The sequence below is a fragment of the Myotis daubentonii genome, chromosome X, assembly GCF_963259705.1.
Source record: "Myotis daubentonii chromosome X, mMyoDau2.1, whole genome shotgun sequence".
Classification (NCBI taxonomy): Eukaryota; Metazoa; Chordata; class Mammalia; order Chiroptera; family Vespertilionidae; genus Myotis; species Myotis daubentonii.
In genome coordinates, this window is record NC_081861.1 from 25,358,598 (window position 1) to 25,379,767 (window position 21,170).

At 38.4% G+C, this 21,170-nt stretch overlaps 1 protein-coding gene across 5 annotated transcripts in view; it reads left to right on the top strand.

Annotated features, from left to right (window-relative positions):
* Positions 1-21,170, top strand: part of ARHGEF6 (Rac/Cdc42 guanine nucleotide exchange factor 6) — a 129,152-nt gene that overhangs the window by 37,683 nt on the left and 70,299 nt on the right. For all 5 annotated transcript variants that reach the window (XM_059680246.1, XM_059680244.1, XM_059680247.1 and 2 more), the window contains 4 exons: positions 1,400-1,484; positions 4,709-4,833; positions 6,345-6,546; positions 17,347-17,417. In XM_059680246.1, coding sequence (XP_059536229.1) covers positions 1,400-1,484; positions 4,709-4,833; positions 6,345-6,546; positions 17,347-17,417 — 483 coding nt within the window. The remainder of the gene's footprint in view (positions 1-1,399; positions 1,485-4,708; positions 4,834-6,344; positions 6,547-17,346; positions 17,418-21,170) is intronic.

Genomic DNA, 21,170 nt, shown 5'->3' on the forward strand with positions numbered 1-21,170 from the left:
CACTGAGCAAATGAATACTAGAGCTGTGAATTCCAGAATAGGCAGGCTGCTATAAACACATATTTGCATTTATTATCTACATGAATGCCCCTTCACTTGAAAAAAAAAAGATTCCATATATTTTCATTCTATAGATGATTTTAGATTTTCAATAATATATACACAAAGAAGATAAAATGTTGTCTAGATATGGCTGCTAGAAAACAGGCAGATTTGAAATGGAGCAAATGGCTCTACCTAATGGGAAGATAGATCCTTCAAAATGTTAGGTCCAAAAATGTCCCATATGAAAAGGCACATTCTATTCTCATCACCACATTTGGGGTGGGGTGGGGGATGCAAACTCAGACATCTTGGAACAAAATGTTTTTAGTAGGTTCATTTCCATCCATAAAGTGGGCATCTGGTTACCTACAGATGTACATATCTATATCATTGACTGGGAGATTAATAGATTGTACCTTACTTGAGAGTACTTCTAGTTTCAAATACACATATGTGAGACTAAAAGAAGTTTCAATACATTTTAATACATTGAATACATTTTAAAATTAGTAAATTTCTTTAAAACAACAACTGACTGGTATCTTCACTAGGAACAGTGGCATATCAGAATGACAGTTGAAAATGACAAAGTGGAATATTCTATTTATTTAATCTTGTGTTGCTGACAGTTTAGTAGTATCTATCAGAAAGGCCAGAAGTCATATCTGGGAAAGTCATTTAAGGGCAGGAAGAATCTAGAAGTTCAGGCAGGCAGAGGTTCAAATTCATGAAGATGAGCTGAGGGGGGGTCAAGGTTAAGCAGCAAAAATCAGAAACAGGGGCTGGAAGAAAACTGCCTATCTGGGTGCAATGTTTGGGCAATGTGGAGTTGGGATCACAGACTTTGGGATCCAGTGAGTGGCAGTTGGGAGGACAGAGAGCAGAGAGAAAAGCACACCTGACAGTGCCCCTACTGAGTACAATGAATAAACTTTACAAATGAAAAAGTGTCAAAAAGGCTCCACCCCCTTTTTTGTCTACTCCTACGGACATTGTGTAGGTGATGGGCATTAACTGTAACCCATGCATACAAGTTTCCTGTAACTGGGCTAAGAGTATTGCTATGTTCAGATTAGAAGAGTGGTTCTGAGTATGCACTGTGCATTTCCTGGTGGGCCCTGAGTTCTCCTCTAGGCTCTCTCATTTCCCATTTGCTCTAACTCCCTGATGGCCTGCCACATGTCATTAGGCGACTCAGCTGCTGCTTTCATTTCTCCAAAAGGTATACAGAGGTTTGGGTGTTGGGTTTTACTTTTTCTTCTTCTTAGAGCTAAAGGAAATGGTCTTTTGATAGTTGGGTTTGTTGAGTTGAATACTTAACGGTGTCTTACAGTTTCAATTTCCTTTCTCATAGGTATTTAATCCTGATGACCTTTATTCAGGAGTCAATTTCTCCAAGGTTCTGAGCACTCTTTTAGCTGTTAACAAAGCAACAGAAGGTAAGTAGGAATTGTGATTTATGAGTTCTGGTTGACATGTTTGGATTCACATGTTTCTGAATACCCAAGGAGCCAACTATGGCCAGGACTGTTTGATTGGTGCAAAGTTCTCCCCTTCCACCAAATAAACTTCAATGGGTGTCAAATGCTTTAATTTTTTATGGTTTTAGGATTTATTATTTATTTTTTATTGGGGTGACACTGGTTGCAAAAGTTATATAGGTTTCAGGTGCACAATTCCACAACCCATCGTCTGTATGCTGTATTGTGTTCACAAACCAAAGTCAAGTCTCCTTCCATCAGCATTTATTAGTATCCCCATAGTCCATCCTCCAGCTCCTCCCCCCACAATCACCACACTGCTGTTTGTCTATGAGTTCTTTCTCTCTTTTTATTTTTTGTTCAATTCCTCCACTCCCCCACCCCCAATAGCTGCCAGCCTAATTTCTATCTGAGTCTGTCTATTTTGCTTGTTAGTTCATTTTATTCATTAAATTCCACATATGAGTGAAATCATATGGTACTTGTCTTTCTCTGACTGGCTTATTTCACTTATCATAATGCTCTCCAGGTCCATGATGGTTTAGAATTTAAACATACCTATCACAGATGGCATTCTAATGACAAGAATCAAGAAACTATTTCATTCAAAGCTATTGAATAGGCAACTTAGTGTAACAAGACAGAAAAAAAAAAAACCACGACAGGTTACCTTTTTCATAAAGTTTACAAGACTATAGTTGTTACTTCCCTCTCTCCACTAGAGACATTTTTTCTCATTGTTTTTTGTATGTCTTTGTCCATGTAAAGGAACCCCTCAGGAATCTTGCACTGGAAATGAAACCTCAGATTCATAGTGAGTGAAAGAGTATCTTTTATTTAGATGTTAATACCCACCATATTAGAGGTATTTGATGATTACCTCAGAGCAGCAACTTTCAATCTTTTTCATCTCATGACACATATAAACTAACTACTAAAATTCTGTGGCACACCAAAAGTATATTTTTGCCGATCTGACAAAAAAATAGGTGTAATTAAAAAAAATAGGTGTAGCCGAGACTGGTTTGGCTCAGTGGATAGAGCGTCGGCCTGTGGACTGAGGGGTCCCAGGTTCGATTCCGGTCAGGGGTATGTGCCTGGGTTGCGGGCACATCCCCAGTGGGAGATGTGCGGGAGGCAGCTGATCGATGTTTCTCTCCCGTCGATGTTTCTAACTCTCTATCTCTCTCTCCCTTCTTCTCTGTAAAAAATCAATAAAATATATTTTTTAAAAAATAGGTGTAATTTTTATTGATTTACAAAATAGTAGTAATTACATACCCTTTTTGTTCCAAAGTGAATTTTAAAAAATCAGGTGCATATATTTGTATATAAGGATTTCTGATACCAAGAATTAACCAACCAGATGCAACCTTATTATGCAATGTGACCAATAAGATGCAACTTTATTATATGACCTATATATTTATGGTTCAAGACAGCATTCACACTGGATGACTATTGTGTTGGCTGTTGTCAGTTTTTTATTTGATAATCTAAGGGAAAAGATGTCAATACCCCTGACTAAATAGTCAGGTATTGCATGTCTTAAAAATTCTTGCAGCACACCGGTTGAAAATCACTGCCTTAGAGTATAATTTCACACCTTATGTGATATAGTATCTTACCTTCAAATGGGCAGTAATAATCATAAAGTGCTTTGAGCCCTTACCATGGATCTAGCTGTCCTACAAGCCTTAGGTAGTCTCATTCTATCTTTGAAACAACCCTGTGAGTAGGTATTATTATTATTAGGCCCATATTATAGATAAGAAAAGTCAGGCCTACATTTGCCCATCTAGAAAGTATGTGGCAGAACTGGGATTCAAACCCACATCTGACTGACTCCAGAGCGCTTATGCCCAAACACGAGTCCTGGTGCTCCAGTTATTGGAGAGTCAACAGAGTGTGTGTCCAGCACTGCCAGATACTACAAAGTAAGTGTAAGATATGGTCCCTGCCTTTGAGAAAATTGCCATCTATTTAGGGAGATTCAGCTTACCCACGTGAAACAATTAGAGAAGAAGAGCAGACAATATAATCAAGTGCCAAATAGGATGGAGCATCTAGGAAGCTATCAAGTAATTATAGTTTTAGTCAAAAGAGCTGTATATGATAGCAATAAATGTAAAAATACTTCTCCAAAGTTGTTCTTTTGCTATTTGGAAAAAAATACTTTTGTGCTTATTGCAAGGCGTAGAGCAGAAAGTACAGCTAATTCAAGTAACTATATTTAACACACATGACAACTCTTGAGTTCTGGGCAGGGAGAACCGTATAATTCTAACATATGCCATGAAAATTATATGTTCCTTTGCCAAACTCTTCTAGCAAGTTTTATAGTCTCTTCCTTCACCACAGATATTTATAAAATACAAGGAGGTGAAAGTTAAAACCCACAGTATCAAGAAAACTACTTGGATACTGAGCTTGTCGCCTAGGGAATGTTTTGGCTTTATACTTTTGCAGTTTATATCTTTTAAAAATAAATGGAGAGAAAAAGAACCTTCATTTGAGTTTGTCACGAAGCCAGCTCCTCTCTTTAGTACACTATCAACATACTGAAAACATCTAGCTCAGCGCTGGTGGGATCAAATTTCATAAGGTCTCAAGGAAGGGAAGACTCTTGAGTTTGATTAAAAAAAATTATTCTAGTGTTAAGATTGCATCTTTCCCAGACACACTCACTCATTCTTGTTCTCCCCTCCCCCCACCAGGCAAAGGGAGATTTTACATTATATATGCCACACATATTGTTACATGTGAGGAAGAAAAGAAGCACTCAGTTATAGGCCAGAAAACAAAGATAGAAATTTGAAATATTTCAAAGTAATAAGAGCCACAAACAGCTGTTTGGTAACCAATATAGTTCTGCCTGGGATAACAGGGCATACTGTTGCAATTGGCTCAGGAGGGAAGAGCTGTAGGGAAATGGGTTAAGAGAAAATGTGGCTCTGTCGCTGTTTTTCATTCTACTGGAGAGCAATGGCCAGTAAGGTTAAGAAAAAGAAGTTGGCCACCAAAAAGGGAGGGGGGATGAAATACACTTGGCACATTCATAATGGTGATAGTTAGAGTTATAGCCAGGTTGCCTTTGATAGTGTCCCATGAAAGATGTTATGTTGTAGATGTTTTTCTGACATGAGTGGTTCCCTTTACCATGCCTTTTCCTCTTTTCACAGATCAGCTATCAGAAAGACCATGTGGACGTTCCTCTTCTCTTAGTGCTGCTAATAGTTCTCAGACAAACCCACAGGGAGCAGTTTCTAGCACAGCTCCAAGGCTGCAAAGGCAGTCAAAGGCAGTGGTAAGTATTGCTCCCAATTCCCCCTGCCTGTTTTAAAATCCATGAAATTTGATCGATAACTCGGTTGAATTTTCATATATAGTAAGATAGCCATCCTGTTTGTCTGGGGAGTCTGGAGATAGCTAATTTTAAACCTAGCACAAATTCAGGCTGGCCCCTGGAACGATTCAAAGGTATGTGGGGCACAGAGTCAGAAAATTGAGGTTAAAGCTCCCAAATTCTCTCTTCCTAAAATTGAGCAAGTTGTTTAACTGAGAATACTATGTATATATGTCATTATGACTACTTCCTGATGGCAGATTGCTGTTATTTTCCCCATCACTCAGTTTATTAGGAGAACTAAATAGTGCCTGGCACATAGTAGGCAATCAATATTACTTGCAATTGTCATTTTATTTTTCTCTCTGTACTTATATTGGGCTTATAATGAGCTCCTATATTGGGATAGCCCAGTTATCTTTGCATTTAGTCTTAACAGGAGCTTTTGTTTAGGAAGGAACACCCCATCTTCTGCCCTTTTGAGACATAATTTCTTGTCAAAGCCACCCACTTGCTTTAAGCTATCAAGAGCTATTACTTCCAAAACACTTTAATTACTTCCAAAGCACTTAACCTTTGGAGATCACAGACCCTTTGAGGAGCTCATGAATACTATGGTTCTATATTCCTTGGACCATCTCAAACTGTGCGCAAAATCTTCTGTGTGTGAACTTAGGGGTATATGTGTTTTGGGAAAAGTTCAATTGTATTCATCAGTTTCTCAAAGGGGCTTGTGATAAGTTAAGAACTACTGACTTAAGTAACTATGGGGTATTTAATCTATGCCTACGACTGAGTCTTAGCCAATTTAAGATATTCTTAGTAATTGGGATGTGGAAGACACATGTTATTAGAGTAGGTTAGTACCTAATCTTGGTCATATAATTACATAAGATAGGTCTATGTGTTGGGTAGAGGCAGGATAGAATAGTGTACCACTGTCCTTTGTTTCCTGGATCATTTAAAATAAGTATCTTTAGATCAGCGGTTCTCAACCTGTGGGTCACGACCCCTTTGGGGGTCGAACGACCCTTTCACAGGGGTTGCCTAAGACCATCGGAAAATTCATATATAATTACATATTGTTTTTGTGATTAATCATTATGCTTTAATTATGTCCAATTTGTAACAATGAAGTTGGGGGTCACCACAACATGAGGAACTGTATTAAAGGGTTGTGGCATTAGGAAGGTTGAGAACCACTGGTTTAGATAATTGATAGGGGGAGAGGGAAATGAAAGCTATGACTCCCTCCAAAATACACAGTCTCACAAATATAAAAGTTTGCATACAGTTTTGAGGGGTTTATTAATTCCCACTGAGACCTATCCATGTTAGGCCAACTCCTAAGTTAAAAACACAAGACTGGGTTTATCCTAGGTTACCCCACTCAATTTGGTTAGGTTCATATAATTTTTGCCCCTGCCTCTTTTAGATGAGTGCTTCATCTGGTGTGGCTTTTGTTTCTCTAGGAGATGACTGAAAATGGAAGTCACCAGTTGATAGTAAAGGCAAGATTCAACTTTAAGCAGACTAATGAAGATGAACTGTCAGTCTGTAAAGGGGACATCATTTACGTCACTAGAGTTGAAGAAGGAGGCTGGTGGGAAGGCACATTAAATGGGAGAACAGGCTGGTTCCCTAGTAATTATGTCCGAGAAATTAAATCCAGTGGTAAGTGAATCTTTTACAAGCCTTGAATGTGACTCTTGAACTTTCTTGGCATTCTACTGAAAATAATTGTAGTTTTAATTGGTTAACAGAAACTGTAATTGTATGTATATGTCAAAAATAAAACTAGAACAGAACTGGGAAAAATCTGTGATTAGATATTTTGAAATGAAGTTGTATTTATATTACAGCAAGGCAGCAAAAAAAAAAAAAAAAAACTAAACTAAAAAAAGCAAAAGAATTCAAAGCTAAGACAACTGTTTCACCTTAACTATGAACCCTCTGTCTTCTAATTCTAGCCCATGTAACATAGTACATAGTCCTTCCTGCTACTCTAAGAATCACCATGGCAGAATATAATAATAAGAGAGCCCATGTGTTAACTTCCTTTTTTTAGCCCTAAGTTCTTTAAGCAGACCTAAGTCTAAATGCTTCAAAGATGTGTTTGAGAAATAATGATGGATTGCAGGAAGCTGTCTGGCCACTCTGATTCTGGATAAAATTGCCCTTAACTCATTGCATACTGATAACTGCTTACATTTTTCTTTTTCCTTTTTTAAAAAAAATATGTATTTTTATTGATTTCAGAGAGGAAGGAAGAGGGAGAGATAGAAACAGCAATGATGAGAATCATTGATCCACTGCCTCCTGCATGCCCCCTACTGGGCATTGAGCCAGCAACCCAGACATGTGCCCTTTAGTGGAATCAAACCCGGGACCCTTCAGTCTGCAGGCCGATGTTCTATCCACTGAGCAAAACTGGCTAGGCGCATTTTTCATAATAATATCCAGAAAGTGAAATCTAATTGCTGTTCAGTAGTCTTTTTAAAGCTTTCTTAGGTAACTTACTTGATTCTTATTATTTAAGAAGGTAGGTCCTGCCTATATTACAATCCCCCCCATACATAGAAATATGTTACAATGCAGATAAAACAGTGTTCAGTCATTCACATTATTATATGTCTTCACTTTTCAAAAATATTTACCCAAGAGCTCCTTTGAATAGTTAGTAGTTCCTCTGTGCATTTTTGTACATGTCTTTATTGCTTTTTAATGCCTCAAAATTAATACTACTAATTAATAAAATTGTAAGTTCACTATAAATAAATTAAACCATTACAGAAATGTATAGTATAGATAATTAAAATTTCTTTCCCTTTTGCCCCCTCCCCAGATAACTACTTTTAGGAGCTTTTCCCTAAAGCATTTAATATAAAATTTAGTTTGCACACTTTTCTGTATTTTATGTTGGGTTAAGGGAAGGAGCGTCTCCTTTAATGGATTAAATGTTATCAACAGATTTATAATTATATAGGTATGTGTAGACTTCTTAGCATTTTTTTATTACTGGGAGTGGAGAAATTTTTGTTGAGCCCTGGAGTAATTTCACAAGCCTTGCGTAGAATTTCTTGGCTTAGATGATTTTCACAGCTGATTTTTACCTCTGTGCTACATCTTTCAATTGGTATCATTTGATTGTTAGGATCTCTAAATAACTTTCCAGATTTACTCTGACTTTGTTTTCTGACTCATGTCTTCATCTGCAAAAGGCACAGCACTTGCTGCCTTTCCTTGGGAAGTGGACAGACAGCATGCCTTCATTATAATGTCCTTGCCTCATAGCACATTTTGGGCACTCCCTTGGGGAAGCATTTTACCCAACTGTTCAGGTTAGGTCTGAACAGCTGGGGCCAGGTAGAAAGCTGGTCAGGGAAGTATGTGGAACAAGTTTCTTTACCTAGCTTATTGCAGTAGTTTTTCCTTTCCTTTCCTTTCCTTTCCTTTCCTTTCCTTTCCTTTCCTTTCCTTTCCTTTCCTTTCCTTTCCTTTCCTTTCCTTTCCTTTCCTTTCCTTTCCTTTCCTTTCCTTTCCTTTCCTTTCCTTTCCTTTCCTTTCCTTTCCTTTCCTTTCCTTCCTTTCCTTTCCTTTCCTTTCCTTTCCTTTCCTTTCCTTTCCTTTCCTTTCCTTTCCTTTCCTTTCCTTTCCTTTCCCTTCCCTTCCTTCCCTTCCCTTCCCTTCCCTTCCCTTCCCTTCCCTTCCCTTCCCTTCCCTTCCCTTCCCTTCCCTTCCCTTCCCTTCCCTTCCCTTCCCTTCCCTTCCCTTCCCTTCCCTTCCCTTCCCTTCCCTTCCCTTCCCTTCCCTTCCCTTCCCTTCCCTTCCCTTCCCTTCCCTTCCCTTCCCTTCCCTTCCCTTCCCTTCCCTTCCCTTCCCTTCCCTTCCCTTCCCTTCCCTTCCCTTCCCTTCCCTTCCCTTCCCTTCCCTTCCCTTCCCTTCCCCTTCCCTTCCCTTCCCTTCCCTTCCCTTCCCTTCCCTTCCCTTCCCTTCCCTTCCCTTCCCTTCCCTTCCCTTCCCTTCCCTTCCCTTCCCTTCCCTTCCCTTCCCTTCCCTTCCCTTCCCTTCCCTTCCCTTCCCTTCCCTTCCTTCCCTTCCCTTCCCTTCCCTTCCCTTCCCTTCCCTTCCCTTCCCTTCCCTTCCCTTCCCTTCCCTTCCCTTCCCTTCCCTTCCCTTCCCTTCCTTCCCTTCCCTTCCCTTCCCTTCCCTTCCCTTCCCTTCCCTTCCCTTCCTTCCCTTCCCTTCCCTTCCCTTCCCTCCCCTCCCCTCCCCTCCCCTCCCCCTTCCCTCCCCTCCCCTCCCCTCCCCTCCTCCCCTCCCCCTCCCCTCCCCTCCCCTCCCCTCCCCTCCCCTCCCCTCCCCTCCCCTCCCCTCCCCTCCCCTCCCCTCCCCTCCCCTTCCCTTCCCTTCCCTTCCCTTCCCCTTCCTTCCCTTCCCCTTCCCTTCCCCTTCCCCTTCCCTTCCCCTTCCCTTCCTTTCCCCTTCCCTCTCCCCCCCCCCCCAGCCCTTTTTTGACAAAGAATAAAAAAGCACTTACTTGAGCAAAAAGGAGCTGAAGCCCAGGAGACACAGATTCAGGTAATTTATCTTGTGTTCCTGCAGTAGCTTTCTAACTGATGTCTCTGCTCCTGTCCTTGTCACTATTATAATCTAATTTACACTCAATAGCCAGAGTGATTGTTTTAAAATTTAACTTGGGTAATGGCTTCCCATCTTAAAAAATAGTAAAGTCTCCCAGCTGGCATGGCTCAGTGGTTGAGTGTTGACCTATGAACCAGAAGGTCATGTTAGCCCAGCCTTGATCCCCAATGTGGGGTGTACAGGAGGCAGCCAATCAATGATTCCCTCTCATCATTGATGTTTATATCTCTCTCCTTTTCCCTTCTTCTCTGGAATCAATAAAAATATATTTTAAAAAATAGTAAAGTCAAGGTCATCCCAATAACCTATAGGGCCCTACAGGATTTGGCTTCCCATTCTCCCTCTGATTTCCTCTCTGTGCTCTCTCCCTCTCACTCATTCACTTCAGCCACACCAGCCTTCATCCTCCTGGTTGCCTATGCCAGACAGGTACCTGCCTCACTTGCTGTCTCTCTGCCTGGAACACTGTCATGGCAGAATCAGCATGACTGATTCAGTCACTTTCTTTAGGTCTTTGCTTACCTATCAGCTCCACAGTAGGGTCTTCCCTGGTCACCTGAGAGAAAATTGAACCCTATCCTCACTGCCCTGCCCCCTTTCCTGCTTTATATTTTTGTTTACAAATTTCTCCATCTAACACAGTATATATTTACTTATTTATTTCATTTCATGTCTGTATCTTACCATTAAAGTTCTGTGAGAGTAGAGATTTTTTTTTTGTTTCGTTTATGCTCAGTAAAGATTTGTAAAATGAATGAATATTGTAGGGTAGGTCATTAAATTCTGTTCATATTGTTTATTGAGCATCTCCTACTGGGAGAGGGCTATAATAATCTGTTTTCATGAACCCCTATCTTCAAGGACCTGCCACTCTAGTCGTCAAGATAGGTGTGTACACAGTTAACCATAGCAAGATAGGACAGCATAAATAATACAGAAAAAGCTCTAAATAAGATGCTGTGGAACCAGTAAAGAAACAGTTCAATTATCAATAACTTTAAGGGGTGGGGGAAATGTACTTGAATTGGGTATTGAAGAATTGAAAGAAGCTTCTGACTGGTAGAAGAAAGTTAGAAGGAGTTAGTAAGTTAAAGCATGGGAGTAGGAGAGCATGAGGTGGATGGTAGGATGATTTGAGAGTAAGGTGAACAAAGAGGAGTGGGGCCTTGAGCTGGAGCTGCATTAAGAGGGGTGTCAATGCAGGGGATAATATGTGGTTTAGAAAGATCTTTCTAGTGGTAGTGTGGGGGCTGGATTGCAGGGAAGTGGTGAGGATAACTAAGGAGGATGTGGGGAAGCCAGTAGAGATAACTGCTGAGGTCCAGGCAATCCAGATAGTGGTGTAGGCTATTTCTGTTAGAGTGGAGAGGAAGAGAAAGTGGATGTATGCAGTATATACTGTTAAAATGGAATCAAGAAAACTTGCTGATGATTAGTTATGGGGAAAAGGGAAGAGATGAGAATAATTGCAAGTCTAGGGGTCCAGCTTGATGGTGAGCTCTTTAGGGACATGCAGTGTTAATCCACTTAGCCAGTCAGCAAAAGTTTATTCCCTGTGACTAGGATCTTAGTCTTTCCTAGGCACTGGTGAGGCAGAGAAACCTAAGACATAAATCTTGCCTTCATGGTATTCATAATTCTAGTGAAGGAGAGATATAAAAATGCCATGTGAAAGATTAGTGATAGAGCTAAATACAGGGTGTTTTGGAGAATGGTGAGTAGAAGAGAGGTGACTAATTCATCCTGACAGGGAAGTCAAGGGAGACTAATTCATCTTTGTATACTTCTCTGTCTCCATAGTGCCCAACACAGTGCTTTAGACATGGGAAATGTCTGATAAGTGCTGAACTCCATTAATAGGGACGATAGGGAAGATAGGAGGAGGTGTGTGTGTGTGTGTGTGTGTGTGTGTGTGTGTGTGTGTGTGTTGGGTGGGTTATTGGCACTGAAGATGACGAGTTATTCTTTTGGGCATGTTGAGTGGAGGTGCCAGCAAATCATAGTTCTGAAGATTTTCAACAGGTAGTTGGAAGTACGGATTTAGAGCATGGGAGAGATAGAAGAGCTGGAGATGAAATTGACAACTGACAGTATAAAGTGGTAGATGATGAAGTATAAAATATATAGCAGATCATTAGTGGACAGAGAATGCACTGTGGCTGGAGAGGCTGGGGAAGGCTTCACAGAGAAGGAAGAGCTTGAATTGAACCCCCAGAGACATGTAGGCTATGGGTAGGCCCAAAAGAGAGTGGGGGACAATCTAAACCAGTGATTGATCAGAGAGAACAAAAACCACAAAAGATCTGCAGTAGGATTGAGCAGAGTGAGCTTGGGGAACAGTGGGAGAGATTAGCTTGATGTAATGAAAATGTCTTGTTAGGAAAGTAGGTATCAAGTCTTTGTTGACTTAAATTCTTTCCTATCCCAACTCTTGCTGCTTCACAAAATAGTGAGTAGGATGCTCCAGAGGGACATTTTAAACTAAATGCTATGCTGTTTTATGTTTGGTCTAGAAAATACTTATCAACTTTTATTTCTTTCCAGGAAGTTCATACTGATGTATAAGCTTAGGAAAGAAGATTTATCTTTAAGTTGTTTAAAAAAAATGGTTCATAGATTAAATGTACATCTCATTGAAATGAAACCTTCAATTTAGAATTTTAACCCCCACTGTCATACAACTGATTCAATTAAGGGGTCATTAAATCCTTCTTCTAAAACTTCTTATTAGAAGGTAAATACAGATATCAAATAAAGGAGTTAGGTAGATGGCTAATTAAATTTGTATTAAGGCAGATTAAGAAATGGCTCTACTGATTATATACCAAAACTTGGATTTAGCTTTATATTTAGACTTCCTGTTTAATCCCTTGGGTACATCATATAGATGTTTCATATCAGAGAAACTAGTTGTCACTAAATTTCTTTTTGTCTTGTCACCACCAATAGGTGGTGGAATCTGTGTATCAGCAAGGGAAGGGAAAGAATCAAAAGTTAACTGATACAAAAAAAAGTTAATTGGAAAGGAATCTTTATATCAGGATTTGAAGTGCTTCATATATATCTATGTGACACTGTTGTTATTTGAGTTATATTGTGCCAAATAACCCATTTGAATTCTATATTACGCTGTTTTTTCAGTGATAGAATTGAATTGACCAATCTTTTCATTGCCTTAGAATCACCACCTAAAATGTTTATGTTTTTTTTGTTTTGTTTTTTTTTATCTTTAAATTCTTTATTAGTTAAGGAATTACACGTTTTGATGTTAGTTCCAGTTAGGTCACATTGAAATACCCCCAGGGATTGAACATGTTTCCTCTGAATCTCCACATCTTTGCTTTTTCTCTGCATGTTGCTCAGTGTAGGTTTCAGAGAGAACTGCACATAGTAAGAGTAAGCAATGGTAGCAGTGGGGGTGGGGGGCAAAGAGGAACCAGAGGTAGGAAACTGTCACTGAGGCACAGTGCTGGTGTTTTTCTTTTTGTAACCACTCCTTGATTCCCCACACCCCAATAGGCCAGTAATTTACAAGGGCTACATTTTTTTTGACCTCCCAAGTATGTACTTCCAAATCTGTCTTCCTTCTACTCTTTTTGTTTTGATTGCCCTTGCCAAACCTGCAAGAAGAGCTAGAACTTCCAATACTTTGCTGAAAAAGAGTGGTGAGATGGGTACTAGACTAATCAGGGTGGTCACTTCATAAGTGATATAAATTTCTAATCACTATGTTGTACACCTGAAACTAATATAACATTGAATGTCAAATGTAATTGAAAACATAAATCTAAAAGAAAAAAGATTGGCGAGGACACACATCCTTGCCTTGTTCCTAATCTTAGGGGGGAAATCATTTGGTCTTTCACCATTATGTAAGATGCTAGCTATAGGTTTTCATAGATGTTCTTTATTGCGTTGCAAAAGTTGATGTTTATTCCTATTTTTTTCTGGAAGTTTTTGTCTTTTATCTTTTTTGTTAATCCTCATGGGAGGATACATTTTCCCATTGATTTTTAGAGAGAGTGGAAGGGAGGAAAGGAGGGAATGGGGTAGGGAGAGAGGAGGGAGGGAGGGAGAGAGGGAGAGAGAGACATTGATGTGAGAGAGACACATTGATAGGTTGCCTCCTATACACGCCCCAACAGGGACTGGGGCTCAAATCTGCAAACCCAGGTATGTGGTCACTAAAGGAAGCGAACCCAGTTGACGCTCTAACCCCTGAGTCACACTGGCCAGGACTGGAAGTTTTATTTTCTTGAAGAGTGTTCAGTTTTGTTATGTGATATTATCATATGATTTTTCTGTTTAGACCAGTGGTTCTCAACCTGTGGGTCGCGACCCCTTTGGCGGTCGAAAGACCCTTTCACAGGGGTGGACTAAGACCATCCCTCATATCAGATATTTACATTATGATTCATAACAGTAGCAACATTACAGTTATGAAGTAGCAACGAAAATAATTTTATGGTTGGGTCACAACATGAGGAACTGTATTTAAAGGGCCAGCAGGTTGAGAACCACTGGTTTAGACTATTATTGTGGGTTACCCTGATTGATTCTTGAATATTTAACCAACCTTTCATCCCTGGGATGAATTACATAGTATATAATTCTTTTTTTTTTAAACATATTTTATTGATTTTTTACAGAGAGGAAGGGAGAGAGATAGAGAGTTAGAAACATCGATGAGAGAGAAACATCGATCAGCTGCCTCCTGCACATCTCCTACTGGGGATGTGCCCACAACCCAGGTACATGCCCTTGACCGGAATCGAACCTGGGACCTTTCAGTCTGCAAGCCGACGCTCTATCCACTGAGCCAAACCGGTTTCGGCGTATATAATTCTTTTAATATTGCTCAATTATATTTGTTAATACTTTGTTAAGATATTCATGAAGAATGTTCGTCTGAAGTTTTCTTTTTTTTTTTGGTGCTGTCTTGGTCTGTTTTTTTGTGACTCTATAAAAGTGAGTTTATAAAATGATTTGGAAAGTGGTCTTCTTTTATTTTATATAATAGATTGTGAAGAATTTGTATTGCTTCTTCCTTAACATTTGATAGAATTCTCCGGAGAGATGGTATGGACATGGTGGTTTCCTTTTACCAGAGTTTTAAATTTATAAATTCAATTTCCTTAATAGTTATAAATCTATTCAAATTGTCTACTTCATATGGGTGAGTTGAGATAGTTTTTATTTTCTGAGTAATTTATTCACTACACTCTAATTATCAGCTTTATGTGTGTAGAGTTTTTCATAGTACTCTTTTTTATATTTTTTATATCTCTAGGGTCTGTAGTGTTATCTCCTGTTTCACTCCTCATATTGGTAATTTGTGTCTTCTCACTTTTTTTTTTTGTCAGTCTTGCTAGAGTTTTGACAACTTTATTGACCTTATCAAAGCACCAGCTCTTTTGCATCATGTTCATCCACCCAGTAATCTCCATGGCAGCCACTTCTTTCTTTAAGTCATGATTCTCAGTTCTAAGTTACTTAGTTAACATTTTGTTTCAATTACAAAGACCCATTCCTATGGCCTTTCCTTTCCTCTATGTCTTGGCAGGCTCTAATTACTGTTTACTCTTCCCTTTGGCCTTGCTTTTGAAAGGTAACCACATCTTGATGTTATTTTTAGAAAGTTTTATTTATTTATTTTTAATTATATATTTTCAATTGATTTTAGAGAGTAAGGGAGAGGGAGCAAGAGATAGAAACATCAATGATGAGAGAGAATCATTGATTGGCTGGCTGCCTCCTGCACACCCCACACTCGGGATCGAGCCCACAATCCGGGCATGTGCCCTGACCAGGAATTGAACTGTGATCTCCTGGTTTATAGGTTGACACTCAACCACTGAGCCATGCCAGCCGGGCTAGAAAGTTTTATTTTTATCAATACTGGTTTACATTATAATTCCACAGAACAACTGAGTTCTAAGTAGAACCATTATAGCTACATTATAGAAAATTTGCTTAATACAAAACTAAAAGAATTTGGTAATGGTCAATTTTTAATATGTCTAAGAGTGCAAAACCATAGTGTATTGGAAAGAACACCAGATTTGGTAATGCAATACTTGGGTTCTAGTACTGTCATTGCACTTACAATCTCAAGTAATAGGCAAGGTGGTTCCACATTGCTCAGGTTCACCCAGTAAAGCCTTGTGAAGCCACCAAGTGGATCCAGGCAGATCTTGAAATAGTATAAACTTTCCTCAAACTGGCCATACCCCATTTGTCATCACTGGGAAATGATTGAATTGGCCCTCATTGTTGTCTTTTTACTTTGTTTCCACTCTGCTCAGCCTGACAAAGCTGTACAATTCTCCATCACAGGAACAGTTCTGCCTTGAGCATTGCCATTACTATAGCTGTGTTTCTGGAATCTTCCCTGACTACAAAACTCCCTACTGTCTTCTATGCCTGTTTGAATTCTAGCCACCTTCCAGAGCCAGATCACGTGTCCTCTGCCCAGCAAGGTCTTCTCTGACCAACCCAAGTCAAACTGATGGTCTTTCTGAACTCCAGTAGGAACCATTACTCATCAATTGAAACCTTCAATAGCTTTATCTCAGGACCTCATGTTGATTAGAAGCATAGCCTCTTATCAAGGCACATCTGTGTTTCCCGGATTCATACCATTAGGCAGCTGACACCACCTTTCTGAACCTTAGTGACCCATGCAAAATGAGATCATTTCTGCCTGACAGGTTTGTTGTAGAAATAAAAAAAAATGTTTTAAAAGCTGTTATGAGTCAAATAAACATAAGGGATATTTTAATATAATAATAATTAGAAATAAAGGTTAAATGGGAAATCATCCATGAAATAATGTTGTAGTAGTAGAATTATAAAACTGTAGGTAAAGTAAGAAAGATCCGTTTGTATGTGTGTATGTTTGAGAAGACACACTTCAAAATGTTACTCTGAGTGATGGGCCAACCGTTGTTTTTCTTTTTTCTAAATTTTCTATGTTTTGCATTTTTAGGGTGGATATGTAATAGATTTAAAACTAGAAAATATAATTTAAAAAAAAGAAAAATCAAGGCCTGATGTTAGTATATTGTTTGGTTATTTATACTCCCTCATACTTCAGAAAGGTTAAAACCACATACAATGTAGCAAGATAAAAGTGGAATATAAAACAAAATGAAGAAAATGAGGGTAGGAAAGATAGTATGTAGTGACTGTTAAACATTTATCACCAATGTCTTGTATTTTTATTAACTGCTTTTCTTTTCTAAAGAAAAAAGGTACTAGGATGTCTCTTAGTCATGAGTTTAATAGGTAAAATTAAATTTGTAAAAGAAAGACAGCATTTTACAGCATAATGTATTAATATTAAAATGATGCATAAAAGAGAAGAGTTTTCTGCTTGTTTTAGTATATTATATATTCTGATTATTTTATTTTTGGCACAGTAGATAGCCCTAAGAAAGTATGGTTACTATTATTTATATTATACTTGAATTGTAAGTTGCAAGTTACAAATATGCATTTGGTTAGCATTGGCCTTCCTTATTTATCTGTTTTGATAAGCTGAGTGGAACAACCTGAAGCTGGGAGTGAAGTTCTTGCCCCCACCCTGGCATTAAGTAGCTAAACCTTAACTCCTTGTCTTATTCTCCCCCTCAGAAATTGATGGATCTGGATAAGAAGATCTAACTTTGACCATATGTGGTTTGGTAAAATTTTGGTTTCTTGTTTAGGAATATATATTTCCATTGATCTTTCCACTTGATAATATTTATGGTGTTTTAGTTTACCTATGCAATAAAATGTTCATCTTATATTTGTATGATATTAATATAATTAAATTTTTTTTCACAGAGAGACCTCTCTCCCCCAAGGCTATCAAAGGATTTGAAACTACTCCACTTACCAAGAATTATTATTCCGTGGTGAGTGATCAGATGATGAACAACATTTTCTTGACTATATGGAAACTTTTCACTTGTTGAATCACTGATGTATTGAGGTGAAACAAATGGAAGACTGGATAAAGTTGCATCACAAGGGTCTAATATAAGCTGCATTACAATAGAGCTCTTCTATTGTAGGCCTTTTATATATGTCTGGAAGTTTTACATTTACTGTCCTGAAAAATTCATTTGTAGCCTATTAAACTGTAGTGAAAGAGAAATTACAGACATGATGGGGAAATTCAGCAGTTAGGTAGTCAATTTTGTCACTAAATAGCCTTACCAGATATTTTTTTTGTATATTTTACCACTTTTATTTTTTTTATTGCTTAAAATATTACAAAGAGTAGTACTTACCAGATATTTAGAAGCTGAATTATCAAGTTCCTCTAATGCAGTAAGTTTTCAGTGATTACATACTGTGGTTTTATTTTAGAATCGATCAATTCATTATGATTTCCTCTGAAATATTATCAGCTTTGTTCTTGAGGAGAGGCCAAAAGGAAGGTTGTCCTTTGGCACAGAGGGAGGAATCAAATGGCTCTCTCTGGCTTGAACACAGATATGTCAAAATATATTAGGTATAGATAAGGCATGTGCAATACTCAAAAGAAGTTCCTTTTTGAAAAAGATATAATATCCTTTTCCTTAATATTCTCTCTGCTTTCCTTCATGTCTCCTTTCCTGACTTGGCCCAGTCCCGAATGAAAAGGTCATGCCATGATAACCTCTGAGTTTCTCTGACTGGTAGCCACATCGTTCCCCCACACCCCTGCACTGCTGAAATACAGTTTCACTTTTCACCTAGTGTTCTATGTGTGTTTGTACTGCATATTCCTTTCATTTTGTGCATGGATGAACAGTTTTTAAACATCTCTATACATTTGCTTTCAAAAAAAATAAATTTCACTCTTCAGTGAATTTGCTCCATAATGATATCAGCAGTAGCTGGTATGAAAAATCAAGACAGAACTTCATATCAACAAGGACAATTTTGTCACTATTTTTTCTCTTACATTTCTGAGGTTAAAATATATTACCCAACAGAGCTAGCCTCCCTTATTCCTTCCACTCTGACCACTTCTTTTAGCTTCTAGGTGACGGTCAATGATTTATTTTTCAAAGAAAGATACATTCAAATGGTGGATGAATATATTACCATGCTTCTTTTCCCTGTGGATTTGGAGCATACCATCCATCGTTCAGCTTTATCTCTCTCTCTGCCTCGGTTGATTCTACCAATTTATAATATTGTTGGAATTATCCAAGGCAGATTAACCTCTTATATTTCTTATGGGCCTTATGTAAATCTTGTACATACTATATACAAACTCTATTTTTATCACCCACCTCCTATTGGAATTCATGTATGTTGTTTCTAGTTCCTTGCTACTATAAACAATTCAGCAGTAAAAATCTTCTACATGTAACTTGGCAAATTATATAAAGATTTGTAGGTTAAGTTCATAGAAGTTAAATTGTTAGATCAAAAGGTATATATATATATACATACACACACACACATACAGGGGTGGGCACAAGTAGGTTTATAGTTCATATGGAAAATAATTAATACAAGAATAAACTGTGGCCGTAACTGGTTTGGCTCAGTAGATAGAGCGTCGGCCTGCGGACTCAAGGGTCCCAGGTTCGATTCCGGTCAAGGGCATATACCTTGGTTGCAGGCACATCCCCAGTAGGAGATGTGCAGGAGGCAGCTGATCGATGTTTCTCTCTCATCGATGTTTCTAACTCTCTATCTCTCTCCCTTCCTCTCTGTAAAAAATCAATAAAATATATTCTTTTAAAAAAAGAATAAGCTGTGTTTCACCAACAACTTAAACCTAATTTTTCCCACTCTTGTATATTTATTTTTAAATTTTGATAGATTTTGTCTAAAACCCAAAGCATAATAAAGAAAATAGAATGCCTTGGGGAGCTCATGATGGCCTGTGAAGGAGCTGTAGATCTTTCTTATAAATATTCCTGAATTATTGAGACCAGTTAGATATACTATTGCAACTAGATAGGTATATGAAGGGATTTGGGTTGGTTGTTGTTGTTTTTATCCACATTTCTTTTGCTTTGAGTATTTAAGCAAAATTTTAGAGGCAATTAATTCAAAATATGTTCTGATCATCCTCCCAATCTGTGTTGATTGGCTTAGACAAATCAAAAAAATTCTAGCCCTCCATAGTATTTGGAGATCTGGAAAATCAAGTTTACCCACATGCAAATTGTCCCTTTATGATTGATCTTATATTAACTCTTCTTCCCTCTAAGAGTCATTAATTGTAGATATTTTCTGTTGCTAGTTTTATAAGAACACCAGCGAAGGATTTTTTCATCCATTTTTTAAAAACAGATAGGACTTTTTTCTGATTCCATAACATCATATAACTAACTGTTGTGTTGTGTGTTTTTTTTTAAAAAAACAAAGCAGAAAAAGCATAAAGAAGAAAATAAATATCACTTGTAATCCTACCACTCATAGATAGTCACTATTAACATGTTGGTGAATCTCATGCCAAATTTTCTTTGAAGTAGGAGGTGTGTGTGTGTACTCATGTGCATATATCTAGCCTGGGATATATGTATGTATATGGATATATATATATTTATATATTTCAAAAAATAAAAATACGAACTGAAGCTACACTGACCGGGTGGAACTATGCATTTTTTATTATTTCTCCTTTATGGAGATTCTTCTTTTTTAAAAAGTTTTTTTTAAAAAATTGACTTTTGAGTCGTGACCAATTTGGCTCAGTAGATAAAGCATTGGCCCAGGGACTGAAGGGTCCCAGGTTCATTTCCTGTCAAGGGCGCATGCCTGAGTTGTGGGCTCGATCCCTAGTAAGGGGTGTGCAGGAGGCAGCTGATCAATGATTCTCTGTCATCATTGATTTCTATCTCTCTTCCTCTCCCTTCCTCTCTGAAATCAATAAATATATTTAAAAAAATTGACTTTTGAGAGGAAGAGGAAGAGAGAGAGAGAGAGAGAGAGAGAGAGAGAGAGAGAGATCAATTTGTTGTTTTACTTATTTATGCATTCATTGGTTGCTTCTTGTATATACCCTGACTGGAAATTAAATCCACAACCTTGGCATATTGGGACAATGCTCTAACCAACTAAGCCACCGGCCAGGGCCTATGGAGATTTTTCTATCCTCACACCTTGACAATACTTATCTGACCAAACATGTTCTTAGACTCTTTCGTTCAGTGAGTCCTTGAAGGTTCACATGTTCCCTTTACTTTGATCCTGTGTATTAGTCAGGGTTCTCCAGAGAAACAGAACCAATGATTTACTATAAGGAATTGACTTACACACTATGGTGGCTGAGAAGTCCCACAGTCTGTCATCTGCAAGCTGGAGACCCTGGAAAGATGTCCAAAGGCCTGAAAAGCATCAGAACCAATAGTGTAAGTTCTTTTCTGAGAACAGAAGACTGATGTCCCAACTGGAGCAGTCAGACAGAGAATGTATTCTGCCTTCTTCCACCTTTTTGTCCTATTCAGGCTCTCCACAGATTAGATGATGCACACCCACACAAGCAAGGCAATTTGCTTTCTTTAGTCTATTGATTCATTTCATCTGGAAAGACCCTCACAGACACACCCAGAAGTAATGATTGATACATAAGATTAACCATCACATCCAATAAACTTGGACAGGATAGAGAACTCTTAGAATTTGCAAGTGTTCAGACATTCTCCCCCCCACCCCTT